This window comes from Panthera leo, chromosome D3 (assembly GCF_018350215.1).
Source record: "Panthera leo isolate Ple1 chromosome D3, P.leo_Ple1_pat1.1, whole genome shotgun sequence".
Taxonomy (NCBI): Eukaryota; Metazoa; Chordata; class Mammalia; order Carnivora; family Felidae; genus Panthera; species Panthera leo.
This window is the reverse complement of record NC_056690.1, coordinates 21654727-21670865: the sequence shown is the minus strand read 5'-3', so window position 1 is coordinate 21670865 and position 16139 is coordinate 21654727. Positions and strand designations below refer to the sequence as shown.

Here is a 16139-nt window from a genome sequence, read left to right as displayed (position 1 = left end):
ATGAGAAGATCTCTTAACAGATAAATAGCTTTTGCAGATAGCAGAATGTTCCACATGCAATTTTATGCCAGTGTCAAGGTTTCCGGAAAGCAGACAGGGTCTGTCAACTGAGAGTGGGTATGAGTGGGTAGGAATATGCACTAGTAGACAAACACAACTGGCCATTTATCATGGTAGACTCAAAAGGCAGAGGCCCAGAAAAGATAATAGGGGCAAGTTTTGCCACATTCAGAAGGACCACATACTTTCATTAGAGAGAAAAACTGAAATTTTCTTTTCTATCAATGGAGGGATTTAGCTATTTCTGACTTCTACATAATTTATTTTCTGGTTACAGGTGTAATGCACATTCAAATTGTTTCGTTAATATTACCATATATGCATCACCTGTCTAAAGTGAGTACTCAATACACATCAATTTTAAAATCATACAGGCAGTGAACATGTTTGTCCTATTAACTGCTACACTGCCAGCACTAGTATGTGCCTGCAGAGAACTGCTACATAAAAAATTCAGGGAAGGGGGGCCTTGGTGGCTCAGTCAGTTAAGTGTCTGACTCTTGATTTCAGCTCAGGTCATGAACTCACAGTTGTTGGGCTGGGCTCCACACTCAGCATGGAGCCTGCTTGGGGTTCTCTCTCCCCCTCTCTCTTTGCCCTCTCCGCTTGTGTGTGCATATGCACGTGCTCTCTCAAAATAAACATTAAACAAAAATTCAGGGTAAAGTTAAAATACAAATAAAAACTGGACTAAAAGGCACTCATCATCCCTCCCTTCATTTTTGTAGCCAAGATGAAATTACGGGGTACCTGTTTATCCTAAATACAGTGGTTAGGACAGCCTAGGGACCACTGGCAATTAACTACTGGGATGAGTGAGCTAGGACTCCCGGATTCCACATGGGGCTCTGCCATGAAATCCATGTGACAGGGTCTTGGGTTGTCCCCTCTTCCAGGCCTGTCTCTCTCTGTATCTATAAAGTAAGGAGGTGATACTCTCACTCCTTTTGGTTCATCCACTTGTTGATACAAGAATGGTTGAAATTCACATTGCAGTTGAGTTATGAAAACATGTGCTTCTTTTCACCAGAAGCCTTATCTTTATCATTATGTGAAAAGACCACACTGGGCTGGTGCTCGTTAGCCTGAGAATGACACAAAGCCATGTCTCAAAGGTTATTTAAGAGCAAAGCTTTACAAGTTACCCACTGATGTCATGCATCACTCTAGGGAACAACGTGTAACAGCATAAAGATAATGGTAATGTCTACGGTATTTTAAAGATATTACAAAAAAAAAAAAAAAAAAAAAAAGACAAGTGATTTCTCCCTTTCCTTTCTCTTAAATTCCACTAGCTCATTTTCTACGCGAATATATCTTAGCCTTATAATTTTAAGGTGGCACTACACATTTATGTATCAAAATAGCTTTCTTTTTTTTTTTTTTTTTAAGTAATCTCTACACCCAATGTGGGGCCTAAACTCATAACCCTGAGATCATGAGTGGCACACTTTACCAACTAAGCCAGCCAGGCACTTCTAAAATAGCTCTCCACTTTTGTTGCCTAGTAGCTGCCAAAAGGTATTTTCCAACTAAACGTGAAGGCTGAAGAGAACTGGAATTTACTGAAGAAGTGCCCACAAGAGGCTGAGCTCTGATGTTCACATTCAATCTTTAATGCTAAGAGTAACCCTTAAAGTTATAGAGTAGGCACTGTCTTCATCTTACAAAGAAACAAGTCCACCTATAAAGAGTTTTATCAAAGATTATCCGTTTTGTAAGCAACTGCCCCAATACTCAAATCCAGGCTAGCCGGCCTGGCCACCTCAAAGCCAGGCTACTGGAAAATGACTAATGGGACCCCCCAACTCTGCACCAGGCACCTCTCACACTGTTAACTCTGGCTTTTCAGTTTAGTATGGGAGCTACCTGACCTTATCTCATAGTTGACTGAGTCTGGGAGAAGCCAAGTCACAAACAATTGATGTAGGAAGTCTAACAGTATGGTGAAAAAGGTGGGCCTCTGAAGTACAAAAGAAGTTGCTCAATTCCCAATTTCACTACTTACTGTGTTAGTGTCCACAGACAAATCACTCAAGCCTTCTGTGCCTCCATTTGCTCATCCACAAGATGGGGAAAGAAGTACCTACCTCATAGGGTTGTTAGAAGTAGGATTACACAGACAAAACACTTACCACTGGGTCTAGTGCTCAATGAATGAAACTCCTCCACTATTTTTACCACATTTCTTATCTCTGGGGAACCCTTTTATGTACACAGTACTCTTACAGGGGAATGTGAGACTTTTCTGTTTAGCACCACAGGCAGAACAAGCTGAGGATACAGTATCCACACCTAATAAATTCAAACTTAGCAGCTTCAAAATCAGGCTGCAATGTTAGAAACTTGCTACTTCCTTGCAATGGGTACAGTTGTTCCTAAGTGCACATTCAGGCCAATTACAAGCACATCTCATTTTAGAACAGTGAGCTCCCCTCTCAAAGTTTTTGCTGACCTTCCTTCACAGAGGCTGTCCGTCGCCTTGTTCTTTTTCTCCCCTTGTGATCTTCTTCCAGTATCTTATCATCAAAGCCAGTCAGCTCAATGGTTTCAGACTGACTTGTGGGTCCAGCTGAGAACCATTCTGGTTCTTCTTCTGTGTAGGAATCATTTCTTCTTCGCTCACCAAAGACACGCTTACTATCCCCAAACTCCCTCTGGAAAAGTACACAATCAAGATAAAAAATAAGGTTCTAGTTAAGGCATTTCTACCTCAGTCAAGGTCTTGATGAATTAGGTAATGCTCAATAATGTAATGAAGATACTATGCTGCAGACTTGAAGCACCCCCACCCCCACCCCACCCCACCTCCAGCCCTCTTTCTGCTCCTCTCTATCTGGCTTAAGAATGGGCTCTGTTCATCCAGCATCTCAAAATAACCTGGTATAAACAAAGTGCATATCAAGTCCCTAAGCACATGAGGGGCCAGAGGATCTAGAAGACAAACCCTAAATCGCTTGTCCTTATAGTCCCTCTCTCGATCTCGGTCTCTCAAGTCCCGCAGGTCCTTATCACTGAGTCGGTGATCCTTCTCAAAGGTCCGAGCAGAGATTATTCTTCCACTGCCAATCCTTCGTCCGCCAAGCAGGCGAAGCCCATCACTGTCTTTTTCCAATGGACTTCCTGAGTGCCGGGAACTAACAGCGGCTGTCACATGGCAGCCCCCTCCAAAGCTTCGTCTCTGTGGGCTGAGAACAACATCTAAGTCATCTTCTTTCACACGCTCTCGTGGATCTGGAAAGGTGGCAGAAAGGGAAAGTTAAGCAAACCAGTAGGGTATTTTTATTTTCTCACTGGTATGTCCATGACTAGTGGTGGTGAGAGTATTGGAAAAGAATTACCACTGAAATAGTTACAGAGTAATATGTACATTACATATTTAAATAAGACTGAGTCTTTTGCTTTTTCTCTTTGGAGCAATAAATGTACTTCATAATGATTTTCCAGGATTACTCTCCACAATCCCTAAGACCTTATGTATTAGAAAATATCTTGTCAATTAAAAAACTATACTAGGTGTCAGTATTTGAAAGAATAACTGAAAAGTTGAAGTGTTTCAAAAACAGGTTAAAGTGTTTCTTCAACAAATGGTATTTAATAGGTGTATACCCATACGAAGAACTTGAACTGATACCTGGTACCACATACAAAACACAAAATAGATCATAGATCGAAACTATCTAATGATAGAAAACTTCTAGAAGAAAATATAAGAGAAAATCTTTGTGACATTGGGTTAAGCAGAGTTTTCTCAGGCACAACACCAAGAGCACAACCCACTAAAAAGAAGAAAAAGCAGGGCGCCTGGGTGGCTCAGTCAGTTGGGCATCTGACTTCGGCTCAGGTCAAAATCTTACGGCTTGTGACTTTGAGCCCCACATTGGGCTCTGTGCTAACAGCTTGGAGCCTGGAGCCTGGAGCCTGCTTCGGATTCTGTGTCTCTCTTTCTCTGTCCTTCCCACTTGTGCTCGGTCTCTGTCTCTCTCAAACATTTAAAAAAAAAAAAAAAAAAAAAAAAGATAAACTGGGATTGATCAAAGTTTAAAACTTCTGCTCTTTGCAAGGTACTATTCTGAGAATGCAAAAACAAGCCACAGACTGGGAGAAAATATTTAGAAGTGTACATGTGATAAATGACAGACCTATATCCAGTATGTATAAAAACTCTTCAAATTTAAAACACAATCGGATTTAAAAATGGATAAGTGCTTTGACCAAACATTAAAGAGGTATCTGGATGGCAAATAAACATATGAAAAGATACTCAACATCATTAGTCATTAGGGAAATGCAAATTCAACCATAACGTGATACCACTACACATCTATTAGATTGGCTAAAGTCGCAAAGACTCATCATTCTAAGTGGTGACAAGAATGTGGAACAAACAGAACTCTCATACACTGCTGCCAGAAACGTAAGGTGGTATAGCCATGTTGGAAAACAGCTTGGCAGTTTCTCAAAACGTTAAACATACATTAACTATAGGACCCAGTCATTTTACTCTTAGGTATTTACCCAAGAAAAAAGTGTATGCCTATATAGAGAATTGTATATGAATGTTCATAGTTTTGGTTAATTGTCAAAAACTGGAAACAACTCAAATGTTCACTAACAGATATATGGATAAACTGTGAATTCATACAATGGAATACAACTAGTCAATAAAAAGGAACTATACACCCAACATCACGACTGGATCTTAAAATAACTATTCTGAGTGAAAGAAGCTACCCAAAGAGTGTATACCGTAGAATTCTATTTATAATGAATTCTAGGAAATGTAAACTAATCTGTAGTGATAGAAAGCAAATCAGTGCTTGGCTGGAGGGGTGGGAAGTAGGAGTTGGGACTCACAGAGATACTAGAGAACTTTTGGGCATGATGGAAATGCTTATTCCTTTGATTGTGGTAATGGTTTCACAGGTGTATACACTGTCAAAACATCAAATTGTACACTTTATGTGCAGTCTATTGTAGGTCAATTATATCTCAATAAAGGTGTAAGAAAATCAAACATGTCACCACACTAAAATTCTTCCTAGAAAAACCAGAAAACTGTAGTCCAAGTAAGGAAAAGCTCCTTTAATATTCTCACCAGAAATAATACCTAAAATGGTATGTACTTCTCCAGAATTTCCGTGTAGTGTCTCCATGTTTTCCAAAAACCAGACACAGTATGGACAAGCTTCCGATTTACAGTTTAATACTCCTACATATGGATGTACCAAAGTTTACACAAACCGTTTCTACCACTGGCCATTTAAGTTGTCTAGTTTTCATCACTTAATAAAATCTCCATGCACATCTTTGATGATTCTCCTAAAATTGTTTGATTCTCCTAAAATTACTGCACTAAGCATACTGTACAATTGTGCAGAAGGATCAAATATCTCAAGGTAGAGTCACCCCTATCTTCTTTGCCAGTTCCAAATTTGTTTTATGATGGTATTTCCACTTATCACAAAAGAAGCTCCCTCTGCAACAAGTTCCTTGACTAGTTTCTATACTGCCAGCCTCCATTTCACTCTTCAGTATCTTTTCTGGTTTAAATCAGTAAAGGTACGGAAAATCTAACTTCAGTCCAGTCTCAAACCATATCCAAACCCTGTATTAAAATTGTAATCTACTATTAAGAACTGCCAGACTGTTTAATAACTGAGGACTAGGTCTCATATATAAGACTAAGCAGAACCAGATTTCCAGCACAGCATTATACTCACTACCATGCTCGCTACCCTTACTCAGTTACCCTATCGATGAAAAACATCAGTACTTTTAATTCCAAAAGCACATAGTCTAATACGGTCTACTTGTCACTGCTATATAGGAAGGCCAAGATTTTTCTCTGCTAATCAGGAAAAACCCAACTGATAAATCAGTTTCCTGATCATGACATTTTCCCTGAATAAAACTCTCCACTAAGAATGAAACTAGCAGCAAAGAACACTGTCTCCAAAATTGTTGCCCCACTTCTACATGCTCACCTACTATCCTGCGCACAAGGGAAGGCCGGTCTGAATCCAACTCTTTCTTCAGACTTTCCACTGGTGAGTTCCTCCCTGAAGCTGGATAGAGAGAGGCATGCCACTTTTCAGGGTCCCAGACGCCATCACTATAATAAGTCAAAGGGTACCAACAGTTAACACTTACACCCATAGATTACATGTGTGGTCTGATTTCTAAACTTCTTCAGGCAGTAAGTCATGGAAACCCCTTTCCAATTTAAAACTTCATGGATACCATTAGAATGGTTAGCTCTTTCAAGATGGAAACAAAAATAGCTACAGACAGTCCCTGTGGTTCAACTAAAGATGGTTCCATTTTTCAATGGTACACATTCAGTAGAAACTGTGCTTTGAATTTTGAAGTTTGATCTTTTCCCAGGCTAGCAACATGTGATCCAATAACCTCTTGTGATGCTGTGTACCAGCAGTAAGCCACAACTCCTAGTCAGCCAACGTGAATACAAGAGTAAACCACACCATTCTGTACCCAACCATTCTGTTTTTTACTTTCAGTATTCATATATATATATTTTTAATTTTTTTAAATGTTTTTATTTTTGAGAGAGAGAGACAGAGTGCAAGCAGGAGAGGGACAGAGAGAGGGAGACACAGAATCTGAAGCAGGCTCCAGGCTTTGAGCTGTTGGCGCAGAGCCTGATGCGGGGCTCGAACTCACAAGCTATGAGATGATGACCTGAGCTGAAGTCAGACATTTAACTGACTGAGCCATCCAGGAGCCCCTCAGTACAGTATTCAATAAATTATATGAGATATTTAACACTGCATTATAAAATAGGCTTTGTGTTCGATGACTGCCCAACTGTAGGCTAGTGTAAGTGTTCTGAGCACTTTTAAGGCAGACTAGAGTAAGCTATGATGTTTAGTAGGTGAGGTATATTAAATGCATTTTCGACTAATAATATTTTCAACTTATGATGGGTTTATTTATTCAAAAAAAATCTTTTTTAATGTTTTATTTATTTATTTTTGAGAAAGAGAGAGACAGAGCATGAGCAGGGAGGGGCACAGAGAGAGGGAGACACAGAATCTGAAGCAGGCTCCAGGCTCTGAGCTGTCAGCACAGAGCCTGACACGGGGCTTGAACTCATGGACTGTGAGATCATGACCTGAGCCGAAGTCGGATGCTTAACCAACTGAGCCACCCAGGCACCCCTTATGAGGGTTTATTGGGACATATACCATTGTTAAGTTGAGGAAGATCTGTATTAATTAATATTTTGCTGTTTTTCATGCAACACCAATAGTCACTTGAAAACCAGTGATCTGTGTATAAATGAAACATCAGATCACAAACCTTGGGGTGCATATGGATTACAGTAACTATGCCTGTCCTATACAAAAAACATGCTCCATAATATGGATTAGTTTATTGAAGATTAACACAATGGAAGAAAAAACCCAGTTTACTGCAGATTAGTGTAAGGGAGGGAGAAAAACATCTCTCTAGAAGTAGTGCCTAGAATGCTTGGTGTGTACTTTCCAGAATTTCTACACAGTCTTAGTTTTTCCCCAAAGGTTTAAAAAAAAAAATTTTTTTTAACATTTATTCATTTTTGTGTTTTTTTTTTTAATTTTTTTTTAACGTTTATTTATTTTTGAGACAGAGACAGACAGAGCATGAACAGGGGAGGGGCAGAGAGAGAGAGAGACACAGAATCTGAAACAGGCTCCAGGCTCTGAGCTGTCAGCACAGAGCCCGACGCGGGGCTCGAACTCACGGACCGCGAGATCGTGACCTGAGCCGAAGTCGGCTGCTTAACCGACTGAGCCACCCAGGCGCCCCAACATTTATTCATTTTTGAAAAGCATAGAGAGACAGAGCGCGAATGGGGGAGGGGCAGAGAGAGAGGGAGACACAGAAACAGAAGCAGGCTCCAGGCTCTGAGCTGTCAGCACAGAGCCCAACGTGGGTCTCGAACTCACGGACCACGAGATCATGACCTGAGCCAAAGTCGGACGCTTAACCAACTGAGCCACCCGGGTGCCCCTCCCTAAAGGCTCTTAATAATGTAAAGTGTGTGCTTTGGGTTCTATTATGTTACTCCCTAATGATAAGGTGGCAGTTGGTACAGTGTGCAAAGCAGAAACGTTACAGCCCAACGATTTGGGATCAAATTCTAGTTTTGCCATTACCACCATGGACCTCCAGGACAAGTTAATAAGCTATGCCCTTCACTATTCTTTTCAAAGGACTTCCCAAACCCCAGACTAGACCAGGCTGTGCTATACACTAGCAGGGTACTCTGCACTTGTCCTTCACAGTCTATAATGGTGGTAATGATAAACTCTTGAGTATTTGACTGTATCCTTCCACGGACCAATGTTCCATTAAGGCAATTTCTGATAGTACCTGACATAGTATTTGCCACCTAACAGGTTCCAACTGAACATCTCTTGAATAAGTGAGTCAACCTCTCCATCTCTAACACCTCACAATAAAGGAAATATCACCTGTCTTCTGGTATGTTGTGAGGATTATTTGGAGTTTAAGAATCAAACAAATTTTAATTCTGAGAAGAGAAATAACAGGATGACAAGCTCTTTCCTCTTTCTCTCTTATTTTCATTACTATTACTAGCACATCTTTACTTAGAATAAAAGTGAGTAGGGGCGCCAGGGTGGCTCAGTCAGTTAAGCGTCTGACTTTGGCTCAGGTCATGATCTCACGGTTTGTGGATTTGAGCCCTGTGCTGACAGCTCAGAGCCTAGCTTCAGATTCCGTATCTCCCTCTCTCTTTGCCCCTCCCATTTGCGCTCTCTCATTTTCTCTCAAAAATAAATATTAAAAAAAATATATTTAAAAAATTTAGAATGAAAGTATGTGTACCATAATTTTATTTTATGCCAAGAAGAAATAGATCTAAGAAAATTCAACTTGAGGCATAAAAAAGATTGACAGCTTTAATGAAGGAAAAAACCCAAACAACAGCTTATCTGAGACTTATCAAAAAATCCTAACCAACTGGAACCGCCTTTATTCAAGTATCATCTTCATCAGCAGAAAATGGTGAGGAGTCCAGACTTAGCAACCTTCTGAGGAGTAGATATACAAATAAAAACAGTATGCCCTATTCAACAAAGAAACTAAACATAATATACTTTATATGTTAAAAATGTGGGCCATATGAACCATTTACCTTGATATTTAAGAAGTGACCTTATAGTCTTAAGATGACCATAACAAGTGCAATGTAGGGTGATTGTAAACATTTTCAGACCGTAATTTGGCTCTAGTCTTCTCAAACCAAAGCGTTCTGCTTATGAAGCAGCCCAAGATGCAAAAGGGCTCGTCTGAATGGCTGAATGGTTTTTTCGTTTGGGAACAGGAAGGATGGGGCAATGCTACATGGCTCAGAGTCCTGATCAGCTTTCTCTGGGCAGGCCCTTGAAGGACCCCCAAAGTACAGTGTGAAAACCACCACTGACAGAAGACCCTGGAGAGGACTCATGTGTTTAACTCTTAAAATTGCTTTCTCACTATGTGTCTCTGACCAAGTCATTTTCTAACTTTAGTTTCATTATCAGTTTGTTGAAAGGGAATTGGGTTAGTTGTCCTTAGAGTCCTGTAAAGCTCAAAAAATTTTTTTAATGTTTAGAGAGCACGCGTATGAGAGAGTGCACGCACAGAAGCAGTAAGGGGAAAAGAGACAGGGAGACCGAGAATCCCAAGCAGGCTCTGTGCTGTCAGCACACAGCCCAATACAGGGCTCGATCCTACAACTGTGAGATCATGATCTGAGCTGAAATCAACAGTTAGACAACTGACTGAGCCACCCAGGCATCCCCTCAAATTTTTGAATAGTTTAAAGCTAATTAATAATGAAACCAATGAGGACAATGCAGGAAGCTATTTAGTTGATAACTTATCTATGATATATTTGTGTAGAAGCCCTAAATCATTATCCCTGAAGTCTCCCCCACTCATCATTCTACCAAAAAACTCCAAAACAATTCTTAAATTACCATGTTTGGTAAACAAGACGTTGACTAGGAGGAGCACTCCGCTCCCCCTTCACCCATACCTGTCATATTTTTCAGAGAGGCATGATGGCCTCTGTTTGGAATGAGGGCGTTCTTTTATATCCAAGAGCTCCTCCTGGAAAGAGAAACCAAATGGTGATTTTGAGTAATATTTCTCATGCCACATATTTTCAACTTATATTTGTTCTCAGTAATGACTGGAGTGCCTATCTTAAGCATGTCACACAGTTCTTATTTTTTTATGCCTTGACTTATTCCAGAAAGGACTGGAGTTAGCTCAAGATTCTTACAAGAAGATGCTCAAGCAGAATTGGCAAATAATAGTGATTAGCTTTTTTCTAAAACAATTCTCTCACAAATTGCCATCCAATGACATAGTTATAGTCGACCACACTGAATGCTCCTCAAGGTACGGAAGCTTCAGGCTTAAATAAAATTTCCAGTTGATTTTTCTACTCTTAAATGTATTAGAGGCCAACTTACAAGTAGATAGTTTTAACATAAATTTGCAGAGGAAAAAAAGCACAAAGCACACATCCATTTACCATTTATCTGATCTGCCTGTTAACATTTTACTTTAGCATTTGGGTTCCCCACACCTTTTTTTGTTTTTGTTTTAAACCATATAAGGGTTACTCCTCAGTACTTCAGTGCTTATTTCCTAAGAATGAGGATACTCTTTCATAGTCTCTTATCTGGTTCCACGAGAAAATTAAGCCTTATAAAAAATAATTTGAGTGACTAGTTTTACCATTCTCCCAAGGATTATGCTTGGCCTGTATCATTGCAGATGCCTAAGAGAGAGGCAAATCCATTACAAACAACACATGCCTGAGGGCCTAAGGGCTTACTTGTGAAGAACCTAGTTAAAAAGGGCTGTCAGTTTTATACAATTATAAATGATACTTTTATCTAACCTACCCCTCCAGATTCCAATTTGTCAATTGACCCAACAAGGTCCTTTATATTGTTTTACCCTCCAACACAGGACCCAGTCTAGAATCAGATATTGGTTGTCCTATTTCTTTGGAACATTTCTACAACTGGAACATCTCTACAACTTTTGTCTTCGATGACACTGACTTTTCTACAGAGTGCAGCCTTTTTTTTTTTTTTTCTAAGAGAACATTATTCATTTTGGATTTCTCTACTGTTTCCTCATGATTAGATTGAGGTTAAGTATCCAAGGAAGAGAATACTAACCCCAGAGATGTTGTGTCCATCTCAGAGCATCACCTCTGGACACTTGTGATGTCCATCTGCTGCTTAGTAGTGGCAGTATGTGGTCTGTAGGGAGACTGCAAATATCCTGGTCTTCATCAAAATTTCCCCCTAAATTTAGCATCTATTGATGAATCTTGCCCAAATTGATCTTGATTTCCCAACTCTAGGCCTCTCTCCATATTGACCAGTCAGCACTTGGCATTTCACTGGTAGGGCAAACACTAATCCTCCCTTTTCCCCTCCCTGTGTGTTTACCTATTATTGGCATGGGCTCACAGATACCTAATTTTTCCAATGGTCTATAATTCATTAATGCCCTTAATTGTTTAGGGGCTCAAATTAGGAGCCTCTTCAAGCTGGTTCCTGGGTCCTCTGTACATTCCCCATCATTTTCTAAAAAGCCTTTCCTTACTTTCTGTCTTATCTTGTACCATCCTAGCCCTAGTGTCAGCCATTTTCTTTGAGAAATCTGAGTTCCTTTAAGTGAAGCATGGTATCAGAAACCAAGGTCTGGGAACTAAATATTCCCATTTGCTTCTCGGTTCTCTCAGAACTAGGAACCATGTGCAATTACACATGCACATATATACCTATGTGTTAATGCACACACATCTGCTCATACACCTGCATATACACAAAAACCCACGGCCTTTTTATTTACATTTCAATACTTTTACGATAAAGTAAAAAAGGCAATTCCCAACCTTTCACTACCAGTAAAACGCTACAACTGCCTTGCAAAAAGTATATACATACCACTGTGCCGGGGCCTCTGCAAGCCTCACAATAGAATGCTTGCTGCTGCTCTGATCACTGCTTCCCATATCTTGGGGTAAATATGGAGGAAGGGATTTACCCTTTCAGCCTATAGGAATCATTGCACGTAAGCATGCCATGAGTTCACTCAGCGTCTTCAGACACTTGAAGCATCTCAGTATTTTCTCCATGATCGCAAAATGCCCTATGCCCAGATGACATTTTAATTTTTAAAACCAGATTATCAATCATGCATTTGCATTGTTTTAGGATTTATGAATTATAAACAAATAATTTGGGAAGAAATATCTAGAAAAATGAAGAAGTCTGAGATAAACAAAATTCCAAATATAAGAAAGTATCTAGAGAAGGCCCCAAATTCTGAAAAAATTGTCAAAGCAACGACCTACAACCTAGAAATCATCAGTAATGACTCAAGTCCAGTGAAATCTACAGGGCAAGTGCGGTGTCAGTGGCGCAGGGTGACACAAGTTTGGCAGTGGGTGGAGGAAGGGTGGATGGACCAATAGCAGTTACAATGAAGTAAATATTACAAGAAAGAAATCCTGAGGACAGGAATGCTTAAAACATTTTCCAGCAGAAACAGGAAAGATCTTACAATACAGGAAATACTTATACATATACTACAGGAGAAAATATTGCAAAGCAATTTTCTGTTATTAGAAGCAACCCAAAGATTATTTCATATTCCCTTACTCCACCACCCTCAAATACAAATATTGAACTGAACCCTAGTATACTATTAAACTAAGGGCAATATATTTTATACTTAAATATGTATGCTTTCATATACTCAAATTTCTAAACAATAAGGCTTTGTTTGAAACTTTTAATCCCCAAAGGTTAACAGGGAGCCCAAGTGATAGGCGTTTTCTATTACTACTACAGCTATCTGTTGAAACTCATGATTTTACTGATTTATTTAGGAGTCAACTGGAAAAGATTTAACATTTTAACATAGCCACAAAACATGCTGGAGGACCAAATGTTCTATTTGTGGGGAATCAAAAAAAATATTTTCACAAAGGTAACAAACAGTCTTACAAAAGGGAAATGGGGAGACTAAGGAGAGAGGATGACAAATTGAATGTGGAATCCCAGATGGGATCCTGGAACAGAAAAAGGACATTAGATAAAATAAAGGACAGGTAAGTAAAGCATGGACTCTAGTTAATAACATGTATCAGCATTGTTAATTGTAACAAATAGACCATACTAACATATTAACAGGGAAAACTCTACTATATTCCCAGTTTTTCCATAAATCTCAAACTGTTCTAAAAGATAAAGTTTACTTACTTCTACCTCACATCATATACAAAAATGAACTCAAAATATATCAAAGACATAGATATAAGAGCTATAATTATAAAACTCTTTGAAGAAAATGCAGGTGTAAAAAGTTCATGACCTTGGATTAAGCAATGTTCCTCTAGCTAGGACACTGAAAAAGGGTAAGCAACCAAAGGAAAAAACATGTGAATTGGATTTTAAGTTTAGGAACTTTTGCGCTTCAGATGACTATCAAGAAAGTAAAAAGGCAATGCACAGAACAGGAAAAAATATTTACAAATCATGGATCTGATAAGGGTCTAGGGTCCAGAATACAGAGAGAACATGTAAAATTTAACAACTGAACAACCTGGGTGGTTCAGTCAGTTGAGCTTTTGACTCCAGCTCAGGTGATGATCTCGTAGTCGTGGGATTGAGCCCTGTGTTGGGCTCCACACTGGGCATGAAACCTGCTTGGAATTCTCTGTCTCCCTCTCTGTCCCTTCCCAGCCCATGCTCTCTTTAAATAAAACAGATAAAAGATTTCAATAGATTTTTCTCCAAAGAAGATACATAAATGACCAACAAGCACATGAAAGATGTTCAAAATCATTTGTCATTAAGGAAATGCAAGTCAAAACCACAGTGAGATACCACTTCACGTGTACTAAGTTGGCTATTAAAAAAGAAAAATGGGAAAATAACAAGATTGACAAGGATGTGGAGAAATTACAGCTGCCAGTGCAGCTGCTCTGGCAAACAGTGGCAGTTTCTCCAAAAGTTACAGTTACTATATGACCCAGCAATTACAGTCCTAAGTATATACCAAAAGGAACTGAAAAAATTATGTCCACACAAAAACTTGTACACAAATGCTCACAGCAGCATTATTTACAATAGCAAAAAAAAATAGAAAGCCGTATGCCCATCAACTGATGAATGGATAAACAAAATGTGGTAAATCCATACAATGGAATATTATTCGGCAATAAAAAGGAATGAAGTACTGATACATGCTATAACACAAACCTTGGAAACATTAAGTTAACTGAAAGAATCCAGACAAAAAAGGCCACATGTGGTAGGATTCTGTTTATATGCAATGTTTAGAATAGGTAAATCCATGGTCAGAAAGTAGATTAAGGCTTGCCAGGGTCTGGGGAAAAGGGATAATGAGAGTGACTACTAATGGGGGTACAGAGTTTCTGTTTGGGGTCATGAAAATATTTTGGAATCAGATAATAGTGATGGTTGTACAACTCTGAATTTACTGAAGACCACTGAATGGTACACCTTTAAAGGGGTGAATTTTATGTGAATTATGTCTCAAAAAAATATTTTATTTTGAGAGAGAGGAGGAAGTGGGGAGGGGCAGAGAGAGAGAGATTCCCAAGCAGGTTCCAAACCCTCAGTGCAGAGCCTGATGCAGGGCTTGAACTCCCGAGCCGTGAGATCATAACCTGAGCGGAAATCAAGGTTGGATGCTTAACTGAGTCACCCAGGCACCACTCAATAAAAAATATTTTTCAGTAAATTAAACTAAGGTGTTCAGTTACCCAGAGATTAATATTTTATTTAATTTCTTTCTTACAGACTTACTGCTCTAACCACAGACTGATAAATGCCAACTATCCTCAGATGAGAGTTGCTTAGGTTGGTAAAAATGTTTTAATTTTCCTTCCCAAGTTATTCCAGTTTTCTTTGTTGACTTTATATGCTTAACGTATACTAGGTGTTAATAAATATTCCAGGGACTGATTATACAACTTGACAGGCCTATAAGAGCACAGGGTAGAGCAGTGAGCCAGTTGTATACACTGGCATTAACCATGCCAGCAGCACAAATGGTGCTGCTGACCAAGCGCAATGGCTAAAACATCGCCCACCTGTCTATAGAGGATGAAGAGCCATTTTGTTTAACAGGCTGATAACTGGGAAAACAAAACAGTTCTTGGATTGTAAAAGCTGCTGGGAATAACTTTAAACATCTAGATAAAGTTCTACTTACTGTTCTTGAAAGCAGGGCTTCTTAAACCAATTTCATGGCCTCAAGGAAACCATATGCAAAACTGCATTTGTGCAATTTCTGCAGTGAGTACTCACACCTTCAAAAGATTTCCGATGGGCCCCAAAGAAGTTAAGAAGTGGTACTTTAAATGGTTGTTTCTGAAAATGTGGCCCAAAGTGCACTTGGACATTTAGGGACAATGAGAGCTCCTCCTCGTGGGGTTTAGAGAGTTAGATCTGTTATACCTTCCACCAACATCTTAAGTGGCATCAGATGGTATCCCAGACTAAGAAGCTTCCCCATTAAGGTGGGGAGGGGAGAAACCATGAGCTAACTCAATACAAAAATTGCTTTTTTCATAGCTGTACACAGAACATTTCCTGCGTACCAGGCTTAGTATCTAGAATACGCAGATGACCCTTGGCCCTGACCCCATGGCTCTCCAGTTTCTCAAGAGAAGTGTTCTTGAACTTGCCATTTCATCAAGAGCCCTTTAAGAGCAATATTCCAGAAAAGGCAAACTCTTTGGGATATTTTCAAAGAAAACCTTCAACTTTGGCTAAAGGCAAAATACGTGGAAAGTGTTCTCTGAGCTGGGAATGCTCCTTCCCTAAGAATATTTCAGGGGGTAATGGGAGATTACCCTTTTGCAGACTCCTACGAACCCACAGGAATTTACTAATTATAAACAAATTCAGGGGGCGCCTGGGTGGCTCAGTTAAGCGTCCGACTTCGGCTCAGGTCATGATCTCGCGGTCCATGAGTTCGAGATCCGCGTCAGGCTCTGT

The 16139-nt window shown here is 39.6% G+C and overlaps 1 protein-coding gene across 9 annotated transcripts in view; it reads right to left on the bottom strand.

Moving 5' to 3' along the window:
- Positions 1-16139, bottom strand: part of EIF4ENIF1 (eukaryotic translation initiation factor 4E nuclear import factor 1) — a 44703-nt gene that overhangs the window by 21274 nt on the left and 7290 nt on the right. For all 9 annotated transcript variants that reach the window (XM_042909867.1, XM_042909866.1, XM_042909872.1 and 6 more), the window contains exons 3-6: positions 10112-10185; positions 6048-6175; positions 3008-3294; positions 2516-2717 (exon numbers count right to left, since the gene is read on the bottom strand). In XM_042909867.1, coding sequence (XP_042765801.1) covers positions 2516-2717; positions 3008-3294; positions 6048-6175; positions 10112-10185 — 691 coding nt within the window. The remainder of the gene's footprint in view (positions 1-2515; positions 2718-3007; positions 3295-6047; positions 6176-10111; positions 10186-16139) is intronic.